Below are 22,965 nucleotides of genomic sequence, written 5' to 3'. Positions count from 1 at the left end.
CTCTCAACCTTTAATGATAATATACTTTATACAAATACTTAAATAATAAACCTACCATTCATACTTGAATTTGTCTAATCCAACGTTAGGATGCTTTCTCTAACATCAATTGTTATATATAACTTCTTAATCTCTTACAGAAGAAATGAGTTCTGGAGCCTCTTCCAAGAGAACATCATGTATAATTCTTTTCCATCAGAAATCAACCTCAATATCCACAAACACCATAATGACCTTCCTGAAATTATCATGGTTTTAAAATTCCAGGCTTTTGTACAGGCTGTTTCTGCTACCTGAAATGCCCTTTCCCTTTCCTTTGAGCTAGCTAACTTGCTTTTTAAAAATATTCAGCTCGGACATCCTTTCCTCCAGGAAGCCTCAGATCCATCCGAGGTAGATCTACCAGTTCAAAGCTCTCAAAACACTCTATACTTCTATCATTAACTCTTAACATTAAATGTGTGAGGAACAACTTTACAAAGCTATTAACTCCTTGAAGGCAGGAGGAATCTAGTCTTTCTAGTTCATGGTTAGATCTGCCATCCTCAATACAGTACCTGGCACATAATACACTCAAAAATATTTATTAATGAATGAAATAGGAGTTCACTGTCTAGTGGAGAAGACATTATAAATAATTATACAAAATAGTTGTGTGGGATAAGCAAACAAAAGAGAGTGGTTAGGTAATACTTCATGGTGATGTCATTTGGGTACCGCACTAATGCAAATGTTAATAGTGAAACTTCTGGGGGAGGGAGGGGTAATAAGAGAACTTTGTACTTTCTGCTTTCTTTGTAAACCTTCAACTGCTCTAACAATAATTAGATAAAACAAAACATGAACTCTCTAAATGGCCAAGCATTAAGCAAGGGTACAGAGGCAGGTAAGGGCATGGTGTATTCTGAGAAGCAGCAGTAGTTAGCAGAATTTTTCTATGGGTGGGAAAGTACAAGTTGGGAACATATCATGGATTTATTCTACAGTGATTCCCCAAAACTACTTTTTAATTATAAAATACATTTCCATTGAAAAATTCTTAAAAACGGAAAAAATCTACCACCAAAAATAATCAGTTATTAATGTTTGCCCTATTTTCTGTAAACCTAATAGTCTCATAAATATTCTGCCGTGTCATTAAACATCCACAAAATAATTTTTAATGGCTGAATAGTACTCATTGTATGGATGAACCATACAGAAATACAATTTTTTTTTATTTCAAACTGATACGCAATTTTTTCTTTTTTAAACTGATATGCAATTGTTGGGCAATTAGATTGCTTCCATTTTTTTTTGCTATTACTTAAAAACACTGTGATGAACATCCTTACAGCTAAGTATTGACCACATCCCTATTTATTAGTCTATGTGCATTCCTAGAAAAACGTATTGGTAAGTAAAAATGAAAGGCTTTTGATACATATAGTCAAATTGTCCTCCAAAATATAGTTCCATCAGCAGTTTCCATTTCTCTAACCCTTTGCCACAGAGATTTTTTTTTTAATTCTGCAAAGAGCTGGGAAAAAACATAGCATTTTAAGTTGAAACTTTTATTTTTAGTAAAGTTGACTTTTTTCACATTTATTGGCAGATTATATTCCTTTTGTGAAATTCTTATGCTTTGCTGAGTTTTCAATTGCAATATTGTTTACTATTCAGTTTCTAAGATACCTTTATATATCAAGTATAATATACTTCAGTTTTTCAAATATAGTATTTCACACATATTTTCCTGATATATTTCTTTCAATGTGGTTTATATGTTTTTTTAATATATCAAAATTTAAATTCTTATATTGTCAAATCTATATTTTCCTTTATAGATTTGCCTTTACTGATGAGTTGTTTTTTTTTTTAATTAAAAATATTTTACAGACTTCCATACCTGACAGGTATTATATGATCAAGTAAAATACATGATAAAAGGTTCACTCTAACTTTTAAAATAAATTCATCATCATCATGTTTCATAAACATTTGAAATTTTAAAAAATACACATAACTATGGTATTTTATTTAGTGTACAGAAAATTCTAAATGCACATATGGATTCAAAATCCCAGTGGGATTATACTATTGCAGGCTACAACTGTCCACCTGGAAGGTTTTAAGCAAGAGAGTGATATGATTAGATAGGATCTATGAGATGGCTAGGTTCTCAAACTCTATTTTTTTTTAATTAGAGAAGTTGTGAGTTTATAGAACAATCATGCATAAAATACAGGATTCCCATATACCATCCAATTATTAACACCTTGCATTGGTGTGATATATTTGCTACAACTGATGAAAACACATTTTTATAATTGCTTATAAAAGCAATTACAGTCCATGTTTAAAACTGTGTTTTACAGTTCCATGGATTTTTTAAAATGCTTTATTCTAGTACACGTATCAGGACTTCATTCCTTTTACAAGCAAATAATATTGAATTTCCTATCTTGCAAAGGATGTAGAATTCCACAAAATCCTGAAAGTGATTTAGAGAACTGGTCAAATTACATATAAAATCATTGTCAAATGAGGCTCTCACTGAGTTAGAATAGTTATCAATTAGAAAAAATGACAGCAATGATGACATGACACTTCAAAGAATTATTCAATTATCTCACAGGACTAAGGAAAGGCTCTTGGGAATACTGATAAAGCCCTTGAATATTTATACAGAAATCACCCTCTTTTTGATTGTAGTACAAAATTCAAATGTGAAGTAATGATGTTATATTCCACTATCATAGTTATAGTTTTATTGGAAAGATTATACAAAAACCTTCAATTCATTCGTGTTCTAAGAATTTGCATGTAGTTACATAATTGGAAAAAAGTTTATTTTCATAACTTGTAGTTAAAATTTTTTTTAGTAAGTCTCAACTACACTTTCTTTCATTTGTACAATGAAATGTTGTACTCATTTTAAAAGAATTCATTTTCGATTGCTTTTATTCTTTACCAGTTTTTCTCTGATAATAAAAACATCAATTTATTCAGATAGCATTTTATCCAGAGCTATTTTAGTTACATGTTGGGGTTTGATGGGGGACATATGGAGAAGTTCTATGATTCAGACGCATAGATTTCAGTTTGTGTGAAGGAGTGTTTCCTGTTTGTTAGGGACTGTGGGATGCTAAATATTTTACAACAATTAATTTATTAGGCTACGATGAGTTTCAGTTTGGAAGGGTTGGGCCACATCTCCAAAGACTTGCCTAACATTTTACAATATTTGTATCTGCTTACTTTTGGATGAAAATTGTCATAGGTGCATAGATCTCCTAGTCTATATTCTTAATTTTCTATAATTTACCTACTTTCTTTACCAGTGATTCTCTAATACCAAAATTTCCAACAGGCAATTCATCTGTGGCAAAATGAGAAAACTCAAGTCAAAGTATTGAATTTTTTATTAAGCTAAACTTATTCAATTCAAAAAAAGTAGCTTTTATTCCAAGATTATATTCTTTCTACATGTTTGGTATTAAAAATATCTTTTTGTGCAACAGTGTAATTTTGTTTTTTTTAAAGGCTTTAATGACAAAATTGAAAGCTGTTCACCCATATTTTATTTTACTTTTAATGAAAATTAAAGAGTTTGGGAACATGTGGTATACGCACAAATGGAATAGTATTCAACTGAAAGAAGAAATGAACTTCTGATACATGCAACAACATGAATGAACCTTGACAACATCAAGGACAAATACTGTATGATCTCAGGGTGTTAATAGTAGGATGTTATATGGGCACTCTGTATTCTATGCATGATTTTTCTGTAAGTCTACAACTTCTCTACTTAAATAAAAAAAGAAATTTCAGGTTCCCACTGTGTTATATTGTTTGAAACTTAACAATCAGCAAGAAGTCAACAAAAACATGGAAAGAAGAGAGAGATCCTGGGATTTCTAAATGGGTAGTTTTTAAAGTGTCATATCATTAAGTAAATAATCTTATGTTATGATAACCTTGGGGATTCCTCCTATAACTTCATAATTGGGTAACGTGGATATTAAATGGACTCTTAAATCTATATACATAGTCCTGCATGAGAAGTTAACCTGTATAGTGGACTACAGTATTTAAATTACAGACTTTTCTTCATACTTTCCCCAAATATGAAGCAACATAAAATAGTCTCCACAACTGTCAATGTTTTCATTTCACAAGATAAGCAAACCACTAAACTAAGAAATGAACTAGAAGACAATACCAAATACAAAATGACTATTTAGAATCAAACCAGGAAATACATGCCCACATCTCTGAAAGGTGGAGTGAGGTGGCCTGATGGAACTGAGCATGAAATCCACCTCCACCTCTTACTAGACATAAGACCTTGGGCAAGTCTCTTTATCTCAGTGGAAGTTTCTTCATTCTTTAAAATGGGTACAGTATCTTTCTCACATAGGGGTACTGTAAGGATTAAACAATATAATATATAAAAAGCAATTCATAAAAGTTTTGGCACATGGTAAGCATTAAAAAAACAGAAGTTAGTATTATTAAGTAATGCACACTAAAGTTCATGCATCAGAGGTCCCCTCAGATCTTCACTCAAAACTCTTTTTATATGTACTCTAAACAAGGTTCAAAATCCATTTTTGTAACCAACAGATCAGAAGGAACAGATTCAAATTTGTAGGTATGGGGTGCTAAGGGAGGCACATGAAAGCAACAAATGAGATCTGAATTGATAAAGAACATAAATTCTTAATAGCAGTTAGTCAAAAGTAATTTCAAGTAGGACAAACAACTTGGCACAAGTATTTTCTTTGTGAGATAAGAACTTTTAAAATAACATTTTAGAAAAATATAGAAAATTATGAAGAATATAATGAACACTTGTGATACCCAGCTTTATCAAAATTTTAACATTCTACCTTTCAGATTTTTCTTGAATATTAAAACGCACTTGAAGTACCCTGTGTACCCCTCCCCAATCCCATTCCCCTCCCTCCCTCTCCAGAGGGAACCACTATCCAAAATTTGTTGTTATTCCCCATGCAGGTTTTATGAATTCATGTATGCATTCATAAAAAAATTCATAGTTCTGTTTTGCATTCAGTTCATTCAGTAAATCAAAAAATAATTTAGGAAATATTTAACGAGACCCCAACTATGTGCCATGCACAGTTATGGGTGCTGAGGATAGAGCAGGGAACAAAACAGACAAGAATATCTGCTCTCCTCAAGCTTGTATTTGTATGTTTTCAAACTTTATATAAATGGTATCACACTGTACAGCTCATTCTACAATTTGCTTTCTGGCTCAACCTTAAATTTCTGAGAGGTATCTCAGATGCTGAAGCTTCTAGTTCATTTATTTTTAACTGATGTATAGTATTCCATTGTATGAGTCTACCACAAATTTTAAAATTTATTTTATTTTTGATGAACATTCACAGTTTCCAAATTTTCACTATTACTAGCAATGCTATTATAAACATTTCTTTACACATCTCATTGCTTACGTGTGCAGTAATTTTTAAAAATATATATGGATCGTCAACTTTACCAGATATTGCTAAATTGTGCTTCAAAATAATTTTACAAATTTAACCTCTATCAATAATATCTAAAAGTTCCTATTTCTCAATGTTTTTGTCAACATTTGGCATTGTTATTTTTATTTGCATTTCCATGGTACCTAGTAAGGTTGAAAATCTTTCCATATTTTTGCTCATTGTAATTTCTCTTATGTGATTCTTTGCCTATTTTACTATAGGGTTTTCTTCTTATATATTCTGGATACTAATCTACTAATCCTTTCTTGGTTATATGCATTGAAACATCTTCTCCCACAAGCCTATAGCTGATTTTTTACATCTTTAGGATGTCTTTGATTAAAATGAAGTTTTAAATTATAATGCAGTTGAACTTACCAATTCTTAACGGGTTATACTACTTGTGTCTTAAAAAATTCTTTCTTGTACTTAAACACAAATAAGTGCTATATTTTCTTCCAAGTCTTTAAAGGTTTGCTTTAATAATTAGGTCTTTAATCTAGCTGGAAGTTAAGTTTTAGTTACGATGTTAGGTACAGATCTAATTTTGTTTTATTTTTCCATAACCAATCTCTCTTTTCCATTTACTGTATACTGTTTTCCCACTAAAGGGGGTGCATATTCCCACCATCTTAATCTTCTTCAAAATTGTCTCACCTATTTTTGGCACTCTGCTGTTCAATATGAATTTTAAAATCAGCCTGTCAAGTTGTATGAAAATCCCTGTTGGTATTTTGACTAAAACTGCACCAAATTTACAGACCACTTTCGGGAGAACTGACCTATTTATATGTTACCAAGTTTTCTCCTCCTGAAAGGATTTGTATTTGTTTTCATAGGTACCTGGCAACATGACCAACATGGATCCAATTTAAAATTGTTGGCTCAAGGGTTTTAGACACATGTAGTGTGAATTTGGGCCCTACGCATGCATGAGGGCTATGGTTAGAAGTTCACAGAGGAAATTTGCTGACACCTTTCTACCCAGTGCCATAGTCTACAGGCCTTCAGGGTCTCAGCCTCATGTAGAATTTTCTACTAGACACCTCACCTTTGTCTGGCCCTTGTATTCTTTACAGCTGTCAAAACAGAAGTTCAAGGTCACTAGGATTTGGCAGATGCCTCCAGGTGGAAGCCAGCTGAATACCTGTTTACTTCTCTGCATAACTGTTTCCACTACATTTTTGGCTCAAAGATTCCTTTTTTTATCAGCTCCACTATGCATTAAAATATATATATTTTACATTTTATCCAGCATATCTGTTTCTATAATTTTTTCTGCTTGATTTACTAGTTTTAGATAGAACTGTGTTAAAATCTCTAACTATGATTACAGACTTTAATTTCTTGTAATTCTGGTTTTGCTTTGTATATTGCAAGGCTATGTTCAAGGTGCATACAAGTTCATGATTGTCATATCTTCTTGGTAGATTTTTCCTTTGATTAATATGTATGTACTATTAGACTTCATCCTTATTAAAGCCCCTGACTTGCATTTGTATGATAATGATAATCTGTATCAGTTTTCTTTTCCCATTTCTGGGCAGTTTTATTTTAGGCATCTCTAAACAGGTAACATAGCTGATGTTTTTTTTTAATCCAAACTGCTATCTATGCATCTTTCAATAAACAAGATTAATCCATTTATATTTACTGTGTGTTACTCATATATTTGCAACTATTTCCACCTCTTGTTTTCTATTTATCATACCTTTCCTTCAATTGACTTAAATTGATTTAAAGCTTTCCTGTCTTCTACTGAATTAATCAAGTTTCCAATATTTACTTTTCCCCCATTCTGCTAGTTTGGAGGCTATCAATTGAACTTCTTTTATTTTGATTATCTTTAGTTTTTAAAAAATTGTATATATTTAATTATAAATTGTTCTGAAAGAGTCTGAAATTGCTCAATATTTCTAACTCCTCCTAAACATGACATGAACATTAACATGCTATACCCTCCCACTGAACCAAATTCCTCCATATATAAAATCAATTTGTTGTTACCAATACCTGCCCAATTTCGTAGCTATTAGCCACTTCTGGCTTTTTTTTTTTTGGTATGCATACACCATTTATTAAAGACTATGGTGCACAGTCACATGTTGGCTCTATAATTCACACGAATTTCTGGTTTCATGTCATAGACCATGCTCAGACACTGTTTCATCACGCTTTCCATGTACTTGTAACTTTCATTCAGTTCTTCTATCTTCCCTAGTGTTTGTTCTTCTATTTCCTCTGAGAGATTACTCTGAGAGCCCAATATCTTAGATTGTTTCAGCTGAAATTCCTCCTTTCTCTGCATTCTATATTGGTCAATTCTGTCATTGCTTCTTCCTTAGTTTGTTTTAATCACTTCTCTTTTCTCTTTTTGACTTCCTCCAGCTTGTCCTTGGTCCCTTTTTTCTGCCTGAAGGGGCTGATGGATCTCCTAAGACTGGCTAGCCATGGTGACCTGCCCCAAGCCAGGTGGTTTCTGTCACATGTGGCTTTTGAGCACTTGAATGTGGCTAGTCTAAATTGAGTTATGCTGTGAGTATAAAATAAACACCAATGTTTGAAGACTTAGCACATGAAAATGAAAGAAAAATACATTACTAATTTTTATATCGATTACATGTTGAAATGATAATATTTTGGACATAGGTTAAATAAAACATACGATTAAAATTAATTTGACCTGTGTTTTTCTAATGTGGCTATCAGAAAATTTAAAATTATATATGTAGTTAGCATTACATTTCTAATGGACAGTCTAATCAAGAGTTTTAGTTTTAAATTTCTTTTAAATATACATCCCTTCCCAAAACCTAAATTATCTTTCAGATGCAAATATTTAATAACATTAATCGTTTTATCTGATTAAAATTACGTCATTATGTAATAACAGTTTACCTGTCTATTATATGGGGTTGAACATTATTGTGACTTAACATTTTGAAGGTATTACTACATTTCCTCCTGTCATCAACTGTTGCTGATGAGAAAACTTCTGTTAGTAATTATCACCTTTCTGGAGGTAATCTGGCTTCTCACTTTGGTGGCTTTTAAGATTCTCTCTTTTTGACATTCTACAGTTTCACCACTATCTATCTAGATGTGGATTTATCTTTATTTAACCTGCTTGTAACTCTAAGTTCACTTTTGATTCACGGATTCAGGCGGTTCTTTAATGCTAAAAATTATCAGCCATTGTGTCTCCAAAAATTAGTTCTCCACTACTCTCTACATTTTCTTTTTCTGTAACTTGTATTGGATATATATCCAATTAATCCTCTTTTAACCATTCTTTCATATTTTTATCTTTTTTCTGTGTTCTGGATGGTTTTTTTTTACATTTACAATATCATAATTTATTTTTATGTTAGTGTATCCTTTCACATTTACCTAAACGGGTTTCAAATATATATATATATATATATAAATATATTTTTTAATTTTATTTTTAATCAATGCAATTTTATTGAGATATAGTAACACACTCTGGATGGGATTTTTAGTACTATCTTCAACTCACTAATTCTCTCTTCAGTGGTATAAAGGGTAAAGTTTATCCCATTTATTGAGTTTTTTATAAACTAATTTCTAATTGCTAAGACTTCTAATTGGTTCTTTTCCACATTAACCTGTTCTTGTTTCATCTGTTGTTTTCATAATTTTGAGTTCTCTTTAAATGGAAGTTTTTCCTCAATTTATTTCTTCATGCATCCTAAAAATGCATACAAGTCTCTTCTAATCAATGGAATGCTATGCAACTGTTAAAAAGAATAAGATCATTCCATCTATATTGATATGGAATGATCTCTAATACATGTTAAGTGAAAAAAGCAACTTATATAACAGTATGTGTCGAGTGCTACCATTTATATAAAAGTATATGTGTGTTTATGTGTGTATGCTTGTACATGCATAAACTATCTCAGAAAGGATAGGAAGAAATCAGTAATAGTGGTTGCCTCTGGGGATGGGAACTGGATGGCTAGGGGACAGAGGTGGGAGACAGACTTACTTTTCACTGTTTACCCTTTTGTACCTTTTGAATTTTGTACCACGTGCATGTATTACCTAGTCAAAAAAAATAAATAAAATATTTTATTTTTTATATTAAAGTCTTTATTGGACTACTCCATAAAGTTAATTTGATCCAGAGAAAATGCTTGTTGTGGTTGATTCTGTTATGATACTAATTAATTCACGAGTTTGGGAATTTTGGTTATGGGTTCATTTTGAGTAGGAAAGGCTTTAAAATTTTTTATTTTCTCTCTCTATTTAATGGTTTTATGGTTTTTTGGTTGCCTACACTTGGCCTTCTGGGCCCCCAATACAGAAGCAGGGCTCCAGTTTCATGACAATATTAGAGATATCACAGATCCAGTCACTGACTCAGCAAATGGCTGCTGTCAGTTCCTGGTCATGAGGCTGTGTCTATATATGCTAAAACCTATGGCCTATGGCCTCAGGCAGTGAATTGTCCCCACCCACCCCCAGCTTTTCACAAATGGGGCAGACATTCCAACCAAATCCCTGACTTCAAGTAGTGATCCTGGCTCTTTTTCTCATGTTGAATCCCTTTACCTGACAGGAACTAAGCTACTAGATGGCAGGGCCTGCTTCCAGACTGAAAAAGCGGGTCTGTGGTTTCAGGCCTGCTCACATTTACCTGAATTCCATTTTTGGATCACAAAGATGTTTATGTTATTTTAGAGCCCGGCTATATCTTTTGTGCTATTTAATTTAATCTATTGCTCTATGTGTTTGGAGCATGGAGATGACATCAAAAACTCAGTATGTTACCCTGACTAGAAATAATTCCTACATTTCCTTTTTTTGAATATTAAATGTAATAACTATAAAAGTAATTTCACATTATATAAATTTACAAAACAGAAAATTATTCATAATCCATCCATTCTAACTCAACCACTGTTAAACATTTAAAAATATTTCCTTCTAATCTTTTATTTCCAGCTAATTTCATATTTGTACAATTTTTATCAAAATTTTAATCTATATTATCTCAAGTATTTGTATATGCTGATATGTAGTCTTTATGACCATCATTTTAATGACTGCATATTAATCCACCAATCTGTTCAACTGTTATTTACTTCCCACATTATTGAGAATTTAAGGAATTTCCACCAATACTGTAAAGAATGTATCTGTCTGTATGTGGTTCTTCCTCTCAATAGTTTGAATTTTTTGCCAGGGTCAGGGTGGTGAGAAATGCTAAGCAATGGGACTGCCATAATTCTACACAGATCATTAGCCCGAAGACATTTCAGGAATAATATAATATGTGGCTGAGGTTCATAATGATGATCCTGACATCCAAAGAGAAAAGGTAAAATCATATGAAAGTAAGAAATGTATTCCAGAAAAACTTCAATCCAAAATGTTTAACAGTAAGTTTTGTAATTTAAGGGATAAGTTTCACAAGGGGTAACATTTACAATTCACAAATGTGTATCATCTAGCACAAAATCTCAAAATCTCACTAACTTTCAAAACAGAGTATGTTGGGCCACACTAATAAAATTCACTCTATTTTTCATAGTAATACTAACCTGATATTATTTACACAGTCTTCGTGAGCTTCAGAAAGTGTTTTTATGTGCTTTGAAGATATAGGATCAAAAAGCAGAACTTCAGTCTGTTCACAAGCAACTGTCAGCACTGACCTGGAAACAAACGACATATTTCTTTTGTTTAGTTTTCTGCCATTCTCTTTGTTACGATATTCATTTATTTATAATTACACAACTAATAGATGAGTAACTTTTTGGCCCATGTTAGTAGCAAATATTTAAAAGATAGATACCATGCAATGCTGCCAAGAATAGTAGGAAATAGTACTCTCATTCATAATGGTGGAGTGTAAATTGGTAGGTACAGCTTATCTTTGGAAAGAGCCTCTGAAGTATCTATCAAAATTTTAAGTTGTGAATACCTTTTGGCTCAGCAATTGGAAGTGGAGGTGTGATTTAATCTAAATAAATAGTCACTTATAAGTAAAAGGAGCTTATATAAAGATGTTTCATTGTAAGAAGGAAAAATTGAAAGTAACCTAAATGTACACAAATGGGGGAATGATTGATTATATAAGCCATGCTACAACCATACTTTGGAATATTACGTACCAGTTAAAAAGAAAGAGGGAGTTTTACATGAGCATGAAAAAACGCCAAAACATTTTTAAATGAGAAAAGCTGGTTGCAGAAAAACTTAGGGGGAAAATTCATGTATAACAAAATTATATATTTCTTTACCAGTATCTATAAAAATGTACTAGAAAAAATCTGGCATATATCCTACCAGACCAGTTTGATATGAACCCATCAATCTTTTCCTTTTGTTTTGTCTCTTGTTTCAGGCCTGCCATGTTACAAAGTTACATTTTTATAAACTTTTTACAAGCCCAATTTTGATTTGTGAAAATTTATTGTCTTTTATTTATTTCTATTGTCTTAGCTTTCTGTGGGCCTTGTTCTTTCAATTCAGATCTAGCAAGTGAAATTTTGAGTCTTGGAAAATGCAGTTCTTTCCAATTTACAGTTCCAATACTAAACGGAATTTTGCACACTTAAGATGAAAGTGCAAAAGACTGAATTTTAAATAGCTATTTTATTCAGAACAAACTTTTAAAAGTGAGAGTGAGAAACATCTACTAAAATGAAATCCTTTCTATATTTAGTAATCACAGAATTGTCCTTTAAAATGTGTTTATATAACCTCCTTATTGAGATATCTGGACTTCAAAAGTTTAAGATATCTAAAGGATTTTTATGCTAATTGATCATGAGTAAAATTATTTAAATCAATATCCATAATTTTAAAAGATATAGAAACAGCCATTTCTTTTCTTAGTCAGAAGAACAGTGAAATGAAGTTTTCTCCTTTATTCTCATAAAAGTAAGTGAATCAATGATTCTGGGAGACCCTTAATCTTAAACATTATAAATGAGAGATCTATAAAATTGATAGTCTTTGTTTTGGTTTAATCCAATTACAATTAATTTTTGTACACAGTGTGATAAGTAACTTTTTTAAACCAACAGTCAAATAATATCAAAACCTATCCTTTTCTCAATGGTTTGAAAAGCTATCTTTATTATATGCAAATTTTGTTTTTGGACTCAATGTTCTAGTCCGTAAAGCAATACCACGAAACTATTTTAATTTCTAAAAGGTTTACAGTATGTTTGATATGTGACAAGGCACGACTCCTTCACTGCTTTATACACATTTTTTTTCCAAATATCAACCTAGAACCAAATAAGACACTTGTTCTTTACTTTAAAGTTACATATTATGTTGGTTCAAAATGTTTTATACCTTTATTCATCCTTCTCATCAGGGTTGGTCCAAGCGGCTCTCATCTGAGTCAAAAAATTAAATCCATTCCCCAAAAGACTCACCACCATTGTGCTAACGGCAATTCTGGAAGAGGGGTTTCCCAAATATTCTGGGCAAAGTCATTGTCCCAGGTAAGTTTAATGTCCACCCCCGCCCCTCGCCCCACCAGGCTTCGTCAAAGGGAAGAACTGTACTTCTTTAAAGGAGTAAATTCTGGAGAAAGTGGATTTAAAAAATCTCAGTCACAACACTTCGCAGGACAGGTCACTGACTCCTATAAACATTTTATCTTGACTAATGTCATGTTTCCTCTTTCAGATGAATTTTAGATATAACAAGTAAGTGTCCCTAACTAAAACAATCTTGGAACTCTTTGTGGGGGAAGGCAGAGGGCAATGACATTACAGGTTAATTGGGTATAATTTATAATATACAACATTGAAACATCCTGTAAGATAGTATGCATACTTTCCCAATATTCAAGAGTAACTTAGCAATTCCTGAACTTTTGAACATCCTTGTATATTTAGAATCAACTTACCAAGTTATACATACACACACAAATTCAGCTGTGGGTATTAATAGAGACAGCATTAAATCTATAGAAAAGTTTGTATAGTATTGACATCTTTACAATATAGTCTACTAGTTCATAAATGTAACCAAGAAGTTAGGATTTAGAGGATGATTATGATTACTGAATCATAATATAGATATTCTTTTTTACTTTCTGGTATATTAGAATAGACAGAGGAAAATACCTGAAATATCGGAACTGAAATCTAGCTGTCTTGATCTCTGACAATGATTGTGTAACTATATAGCTTTTATCTTGTGATTGTAAAAACCTTGTGACTGACCCTCACTTATATCCCCTTATCCTGTTTTTCAACTTTAGAGTCTTACGATCACTAAAGACAGCCCCTAATGTTTATTAATGAAAGGCCTTGGGTCAGTCCAGAACTAACCCACCCCAATTCCAAATCATCTCTAACTTCATCATCTTGAGCCATTGTGCTCATTATCCTAAAACCTGCCCATCTTTTGGTACTATAAAACCATCAGAATTCAGGGAGACAAATTTTTTTTAAATTCAATTTTATTGAGATACACCCACACACCACACAACCATCCACGGTGCACAACCAACTGCCCATAGTACCATCACACAGTTGTGCATTCATCACCCCAATCCACCCCTGAACACTTTCCCCACACCAGAAAAGAACCAGAATAAAAATAAAAAATAAAAATAAAAAAGAATACCCAAATCATCCCCCCCATCCCACCCTACCCCTCCACCCATCCATCCACACACTGGACAAAGGGAGCACAATCCACAAGGCCCTCACAATCACACCGCCACCCCTGTAATCTACACTGCCATACAATCGTCTCAAAGAGTCAAGGCCACAGGGCCTGAGCCCGGCAGCCCCAGGCATTCACTTCCAGCCACTCCAACACCTTAAAACGCAAAAAGCATTATCTACACAGTGCTCAAGAATGTCCACCAGAGTGACCCCCCAACCCCACCCAAAATCTCTCAGCCACTGAAGCTCTATCTCACTCTACCTCACCCCACTCCTGGTCAAGAAGACGCCCCCAATCCCATGATGCTGGGCCCAGACCCAACCCCAGGAGTCACATCCTGCGCTGCCAGGGAGACCCACACACCTGGGAGTCTGGCCCCACGCAGGGGGGAGAGCAGCGAGACCACCCGCCAAGGTTGCTCAGAGGGCCACATCTGAGCAACAGAGAGGCACTCGGGGGGGAGACTCCTAGGCACAATTATAAGCAGGTTTAGCCTCTCCTTTGCAGTAACAAGCTTCATAGGGGCAAGCCCCAAGACAGAGGGCTCAGCATGTCAAGCTGCCAGTCCCCAGTGTTTGTCAGAACTTCAGCAACAATCCAGGTGAGGAAGTCCAACACCTCCACATCCTCCCCCAGCTCCTCAGGGGGGCCCTGAATATATATTTTTATTCTCCTCCCAAATTACTTTGGAATATGTTGCTATTTCACTCTAACCTATACATACCTACCATATCTCACTTCCTATTCAAAGTTCCATGTAATTGTGGTGTTGAACAAACTGCCTGTAGAAGCTTTCTTGTTCAGAAAATATAGATCCTACTCCAAATAAACATTTCTTCCCTTGGTCAGGAAGACAAATTTTTAAGCCTATAGGCAGTTTGATCTCCTGCTTCTTGCCTAGCAATAAACTCTTCTCTCTTTGAAACCCTGGTGTCTCAGGAATTGGTCATTTGAGCACATTGGGCAGAAAACCCACCGCTTCGATCAGTATCATAAACATGGCATATCTCCATTTATTTATGCCTTCTGTAATTCTCTCAATAAAACTTTATAATTTTCTCCATATGGGTCATACCTTTCTTTTGTTAGATATATTCCTAGGTACTTGAAATTTTTGATGCTATTGTAAATGTTCTTTTTTAAATTTTGCTTTGTTTGTTTCTGGTGTACAAAAATGCAACTGATTTTTGTATATTGTTTATTCATCCACCAATCTATTTTAATACTTTATAGATTATTTTAGGTTTCCTTTGCAGACAATCATATCATCTATGAACAACTGTTTTTGTTTGTTTGTTTTTTTAACACCCTTTCCCTCTTTTTTCCCTTGCTGCCCTGGGTAGAACTTTCCATAAAGTGTTAAACAGAAATGTTGATAGCAAGTACTCATCTTGTTCTTGACCTTAAAGAATACTTTCAACATTTCACCATTAGGGACAATGTTTGTTGTAGGTATTTTGGGCAGATATTTATTACTGGACTAAAGAAGTTAATTTCTACTCCAAGTCTGCTAGAGTTTTTTCATGAATAATGTTAAATTTATATTTTCAGTTGTATATATAAATATGTTAAATTCAGCATTGAGATAGTCGTATAATATTTTCCTTTAATATATTTATGTAATGATTTACATTGATTTTCTAACATTAAATCAACCTTTTTTCTACCACATTGCTAGATTCAGTTTGCTAATATTTTGTTTAGGATTTCTGTGTTCTTCAGTGAGATTGCACTGTAATTTTGCTTTCTTATACTGTTGTCATATTTTGGATAAAGCTTATGTTAACCTTATAAAATGAGTTAAAGAGCAGTCTTTGGTACTTTATAGACTTGAATTAGTTTGTGTAAATTTGGAATTATTTCTTGAAGGTTTGATAGAACTTGCCTATTAAACTATCTGGACCTAGCATTTATTTTGTGACAAATTTCTAACTATTGATGTATTTTCTTTAATGGTTATGTCACTAATTGGGCTTTCTATTTTTTACTGTATCAGTTTTGTCAATTTCTCCTTTTCTAGGAATCGACCTGTTTCATTGAGTTTAAAAATATACTGGCATAAAGCTGTTCACAAAATCTTCTACTTCTACTTTTTAAAAGTTTTTAATTACAAAATATATGCAGAAAAGTACACAAATCAAGAGTACAGCACAATAAATTATCCCAAAGGGAACACTCGTGTAACCATCAATCAAGTAAAAAAATAGAATGTTATCAACATTCCAGAAGCCCCCTTTTCTGTCTCTTCATCACAATCCCTTCCTCGTTCCCCAAAGGTAACCACCATCCTGATTTCTAATGTTACTTTTTAAAGAACTTTTAATAAAATAATACATTGGCTTCTTTTGCATATTGTTTTGTGATTCATTCATATCATTGGTAGAGTTCTTGTATTTTCATTACTGAATGTTATTCCATTGGACAAATACACTACAATTTATTTATCCATTCTTCTGTTGGTGGATATCTGTGTTACTTCCAATTATAAATAAAGCTGCTTTAAATTCTTTCACATGTCCTGGAATGTACTTCTGTATGCATTTCTGATGGACATGTTACTAGGAGTAAAACTGCTGAATCATAGGGTTCAGGTTTGATCAACTTAGAAGTTACTGACAATTTTACAAAGTGGTTAATTTCTACTCCTCATTATTTCCTTCCTTATATCTTCTTTAGGTATAATTTGTTTTTCTGTTTCTAATTTCATGAGATAGATTGTTACTTAGCTTCACGATTCCAGGCTTTCTTCTTTTCTAATACATGCATTTAAAGTTATTGATTTTCCTCTATATACAGTTTTAGATGCATCCCACAAATTTTGATACGAAGTTTTTTCACCATTCAGTTTCAGACAGTTTGTAACTTATACTGTGATTTCTTTTTTGACCCATGGGTTATTTAGAAGGGTGTTTCCAAACATACAAAGATTTTCCAGTTACTTATTTCTAGCTTAATTGCACTTTCATTGGAAAACATACTCGTTTAAATTTAATCCTTTGAAATTTTGAGATTTGCTTTTTGCCTTATCTGATATTAATATCAAACTTCCTACCTTGTCTGATATATAGCTTATTAACTTTTAGTTAATGCTGTATTGGTATGCCTTGATATCCTTTTACTTTAAACCTTTCTATATGCTTATATTGCATATATGTTTTTTGTAAGCAATTAAAAAAATCTAATCTGACAATCTTTGTCTTAATTTAATCCATTACATTAATGTAATTTAATAACATTCTTCAGGTTTAAATCTAACTATTAGTTTTACATTTGCAATGTCTGGTCTATATCCTTTTTCATCTCCTTTCTTGCTTATATCCCTTTCCATCTCCTTTCCTGCTTTTAAAATTATTTTTACCATTCATACTTCCCCTATATTAATTAGTATGTGAAATATAAATTCTTTTATTATTCTTTTAGTGGACACCCAAAGAGCTTACAATATGCAACCTAAACATTTTAAAGCGAAGTACAAATTACTACTTCTACCACTTCCTAGCTGATTAAAAAACCTTTAAATACTTTAATGCTCTTTATACCATCTTGTCTAATACTTTATTTTTGACATATTTTAATTCTTTTATAAATTTCCAGTCCATTTAAGATTCTTATGTTTTATAAGTTAATATTCTTTTAGATTTACAAGTATAATACCTTTACTGTGCTTTTCATTCCTTCCTGCACCTCTGACCCTCCATCTGAGATAATTTTCCTTCTCCCTGAAGAATAACTTTGGTATTTGTTTCAGTGTAGGTCAGATAATGATGAATTATCTCAATTTTTATCTATCCCAAGATGTCTTTATTTTTATTCTTGATAGATTTGTATATAAAATTCTAGGTGAGCAATTATTTTCTTTAGCACTTTTAAGACAACTGTTGTCTTCTGACTTCCATCATTTTTGTTGTGAATTTAGCTATTTATGATTCGTCTGAAAGTAATCCATCTCTTGGCTCTAGCTGCTTTTAATATATTCCTTTGTCTTTGCCCAAGTGTATGTTTTGTTTGTTTTATTTTAGCAGCTTTATTCTGTTATCTAGGTATGATTTTGTCTTTCTCTTGCTTGGGATTTGTGGCCCTTCTTGAGTTTATGCTTTAATGTCTTGTCAATTTTTAAAATTTCTCAGCTATTATCTCTTCAAATATTACTTTATACCCATTTTCTTTCCCATATCCTTCTGACACTCCACTTACATCTAAATTAAGACCTTTTCACTATGTCTTATGGTTCTATGTATCTCATCTCTATATTCCATATTAGTGTATCTCAACCTCATTCTGTGTATTTTCTTCTGACCCATTCTCAAGCTCACAAATTCTTCAGCTGTGTCTATTGTCTATTGTTAAATCATCCGGTAAGATCTCAGTGAGTTCTACCTGGTAAGCGGATTTAACCCATATATATCTGAAGGATATAAGAAATTATCTCATTAACACAGATATATCATTTATCTGTAAATTTATTTTAAGTCCTATAAAAATGTTGGGCATATTATGGATGATGTAAGAATACTAAAAAATTTAAACATTGAACTATTTTCACCCATCATCTTGACATAGATGAAAAACAACGAATATGTGCAATGTTGGCCAGGGTATGGGGAGAATAAGCACTTTCATATGTGGCTGATAGAATAAGAATTGGTACAATATTCATAGAGGGCAATTTAACAACAGGTATCAAAAATCTTTATAACCTCTGATTCATTCTAGGGATTTACCCTAAGAATATAAATCTAAATTACTTGATCATAGAGTTTTATCTAAACTAAAGAAAAACTGGAAATAATGTGGTAGAAGTCATTTAATAATATAAAGTAGTTCACGATATACTGTAAGAAAAAAGCAGGCTACAAAACAGTATGATTCCATGTTTACATTAAAATAAATCAACATATACAAAGAAAAAATCGCTTTGTATATTCATTCTGCTTCTGGGATCATAAGTGATACTTAGCTTCTTTCTGCTCATTTTTTGCCTGTTTTCTACAATAAGCATATATTAATTGTTTAATTAAAAATTTAGATTATTTTGTTTCAAGTACCAGCGTATCTAACAATTATTTACAAAAATGTTTCTATGGGAAAATTCAGTCCAGATTTGAACTAAAACTATCAGTAATATATCCCTTAATCTAATAGCACTGGGAATTTTTTCTCCATAATTCATTCCACCCCTCCCACCCTCTACAAATTTTACCTCCAAAGAGTAGGAACACCTACTTCTGAAGTTATCACAGTATAGGCTGGAGGTCGGGAAGAATGGGGCCAAGACGTGGAGGAGAGACTGAATGCTTATGAAAAGCAGACTCCTGATGTTTTGGGGGAAACTTTAGGAATATGGCTTGCTTGAGCAGTGAGGAAAGAGGCTCTGTGAGAAAGCATCAACTAAGCTTCTCCTCTCAGCAATTTTCACCCTTACTCAAGTGCACCTCCAATGCTATAAGCTCCACACAACTGCTGTAGAGTAGACTTCAGCTATCTTGGCACCAGGTCTGAATAGGAAATATTTCCAACAGCAAAGTGGAAAAGAACCTGCCTGCTCACATGATTACAGATTCTGTTGCTTTGCTCCTTCCTTAGATACTTTAAGTCTTTCTTTAGTAACAGTTTTTGCTTGGTTAATCTAGTGTCTTTTGGCTTCTCTAACATGACTTCTGCTTCTCTAACATGGCTTCTATTACAGGTCTATTGACATATCAGTTTGCCCATCTGAGAGACTTCTAAATCCCTCCAACCCTATCTCGCTTACCCTTTTTTTAAATCTCCGTTCAAGTATCTCTAACATGCTAGTCCAAAACAGGTTCTTTCAAGCCCTTATCTCCCCTAAATACACATTTTGCATTATTTAGTATGGTTATCTGACTAGTATCTAGTTGGACCAACAAATCCCAAGCCCCATGAAAGCAGTGCCATTAGCTTCTTTTGTTTATCACTGTTACCCCTGCATCTGGAACACAGAAAGTGCCCAAAAAACATTTGCCAAATGTGGGAATGAATGAGCTAAGCAAATGACTGGCAATCCAGAGACCTTTATGGGGTAAGAATTATATTAACTATATTGTCTCCTGGTGTAACTCTTAGTGTGTGAATTTTTTCGTTTGATTGCTGTTAAACCTTGTTTGTATACTCACAATGCAAAGTTTTGAAAATAAATATTATTTTGAAAAATTCCCCATAGCCTAAAATAAAACGACGTCAAACATGAATTATTTATTTAATCATCCAGCAAAAATGCTGGCTACCCTTAACAGACGACTGTACTCTAGGCTGGGAATGTCAAAAATTCCCCCAAATCGCGAGACACACAAGTCTGCAACGTCTTATCTTGCTGGGGCAAAGGATCGCATACCCTCAGGGAAAGTCAGGCACCCAGTAAAGGGAATCTCTGGGCTCCCTAATCTTGAGGAAAAGCTTAGGTGAAAAAACGCAAGCCCAGGGTGGTAGGAAAAGAATGGGTATTTATTCAAAACGCGTTTACTGAGCACCTGCTGTCTACCAGAAAACCTGAGTTCTGGGCTCGGGTGCACCTGCTGCGTGGCTTTAGGCATCTCTCCTCCTCAGAGCCTCGGGTTCCCCAAGGGTGAGCAACAGAGGCCCGGGCGTGCCTACCCCAAAAGGCCGTGAAGGCGGAATCCATCAGGATAATAACGATAAAGTGCTTCAGAAAGTGCAAGCAGGCATGAGGTCCAGCTCCCCAAATAGACTCGCAAACTCAGGCCCGAGCCCGGGCAGCGAGGGCTGGGCGGCCGTCCGCAGGCAGCAGAGCCCGGCGGGGGCGGATACCCGCCGGCCGGGGCGCCGCGCTTACCCGTCGGGCGAGTACTCGAGGTTGAAGACTGCACCGTGGGTGCGGGTACTGAGGTACACGGAGTCCGCGGGGTGGATGGAACCATAGAGGTTAGTCATGGTGCGGAAATTGTCCCTCGCCGGGTCCACGAACAGCCCGCGGCCCAGGCTGCGCTCTCTCAGCCATCCGAACAGCCGGGTGCCAGGGCCGCCCAGGCCCGCACTGAGGCCGTAACGGCCCCGGCTCCCGGCCCTGCAGTCTGGCCCCAGCCGCCGGCGACGAGGAGAAGACGGCGACGGCTCCCCCTGGGTGGCGGCGGTCGAGGGCTCCGGAGCTCCAGAAGGCCCGAGCTCTCCAGTGCGTGCGGCTGGGGGCGGCGAAGGGGCTCCAGGACGGCGAGAATTCCGGGCGGGAGGCGGGGGAGGGGCTGCGTCAGCCCCGGGATGTGCGGGCGCGGGTGGGAGTTGGGGTGACCGGGCGGCTGACGCCAGCTCCCCCTGAGGCGCCGGCTCCTCAGCCCCGGTTCCAGCCGCCTCGTCTCCTCGGGGGCTACAGGGCACGAAGGAAAACATGACTAACGCCCCCGCCCCCGGCTCCGGGCCGCTGCACCGCGGGCCAACACCTCAGCGCTCCCGCTCCGGCTGCCACTTCCGGCGTGCCGCGGCCTAACCTCGCCGGCTGGAAAACCCGCGCCACCCCTCCATTACCGCTCGTCGGGGACCGGGAAAGCGGGCACACCGACCCGCTGGCGGTGAGGTGTCTCCGAGAACCCGAGGTCGGGGTGTAGGTGCGCTAGTGGATTGCCAGGGGCCCAGGTTGTATTGGGCAGTGTTACTATCGTGGTGCCGCGTGCGCGTGATGGTCTGAATTGTTAGTGGCCGTGTGTGTGTGTGCCTGACTAACCAGCCGTTCGTGGCTCGGTATGATTATGTACATTGTACCTAGTTTACAATGAGCATCTGCGAGGGGAAGAAATTGGCATATTAGGTAGGGGACACACATAATAAAAGTGGCATTGTATACTACCTACACAGCCTGGGGAGTCTAGGGACTTAGGTTAAGAACTATTACTAAAAAGCCCTAGCCTGCATTGTGCCTGGAATATGGGGGCCTTTTGGTACCCTGAATATCTGCCCAATTTCCAGCTTCTGTCTAGTAGCCTAGTAGTCTCTCTAGGAAACACATATCCAACCAGAGTCACTAATGGGAGCTGGAGACCTAAAAATCAACCTTACAAGCAACAGGGCCTAGGTTCACTCCCACTTATATCTTCTAGCCAGGACATGGAGGCCCTTAGTTACTGCTGTGGGGATAAGTAAATATGAAGAACTAGTTTGCAGAAAAGGGTTAAAAGGAACTGGAGTTTTCTTTTGGGAGGGACCCTCAAGAAAAGGAGCTTGAGATTCAAGGAGATATAAAAACGGACAAACTCCTTTATGGGCCATGATCAAGAGCTGTGGTGTAGAAAGCTCACAATTGGTGACTGTGAGGATAGATGTGAAGGTAGAGACTGGAAAAAGAGAACACACTCAGACTGGGCTGAACATTCAGCAAGTCTTCCCACAAGGAAAGGTTAGTGATTAGTCAATTCTAATGTTATGAGCTGGTTAGGAAACAGGGTTAGGTCTAAATTGTTAGTGGCCTAAAAATTATTAGACATTGTTAATCATTAACAAAAAATGTCTCTTAAGAGACCCACAATTTCTGGCTGCGCCAAGTGCTTCAGTAGAGGCCCTCTGCTTGCCCTCACAAGTTGTGGTCAATGGCCGAAACTATAGTCTGCAAAACCTTGCCTGTGACACTTTCACTAATACTATTAACTTTTTAAATAAAATCAAACTCAATTCTAAAAAGTTATATATTCCAAGCTATTTGAGGTACAATTCCAACAAAAAAACACAAGCTCTGTAATTAGAGTTTGTGCTGCCTTGAGATAACCAGATTTCACAGTTCAAACAATTCAGAATTAAAACACTATAACCCCAAAGCTGATTAAGAACTATT

The 22,965-nt window shown here is 35.3% G+C and overlaps 1 protein-coding gene and 1 pseudogene across 1 annotated transcript in view; both read right to left on the bottom strand.

Moving 5' to 3' along the window:
• The window catches only part of DCAF10 (DDB1 and CUL4 associated factor 10), a 42,834-nt gene extending 21,235 nt beyond the window's left edge, over positions 1-21,599 (bottom strand). The window contains exons 1-2 of the mRNA XM_037798204.1: positions 20,983-21,599; positions 11,072-11,185 (exon numbers count right to left, since the gene is read on the bottom strand). Of these exons, the coding sequence (XP_037654132.1) occupies positions 11,072-11,185; positions 20,983-21,533 (665 nt within the window). The 5' untranslated portion in view covers positions 21,534-21,599. The remainder of the gene's footprint in view (positions 1-11,071; positions 11,186-20,982) is intronic.
• Positions 7,478-8,573, bottom strand: LOC119505425 (annotated as a pseudogene).
• Positions 21,600-22,965: the final 1,366 nt, after the last annotated feature.

Source organism: Choloepus didactylus, chromosome 10 (assembly GCF_015220235.1).
Source record: "Choloepus didactylus isolate mChoDid1 chromosome 10, mChoDid1.pri, whole genome shotgun sequence".
In the NCBI taxonomy this organism is placed as follows: domain Eukaryota; kingdom Metazoa; phylum Chordata; class Mammalia; order Pilosa; family Megalonychidae; genus Choloepus; species Choloepus didactylus.
The sequence above is the reverse complement of the archived record's forward strand: the minus strand, read 5'-3'. Positions and strand labels throughout refer to the sequence as shown.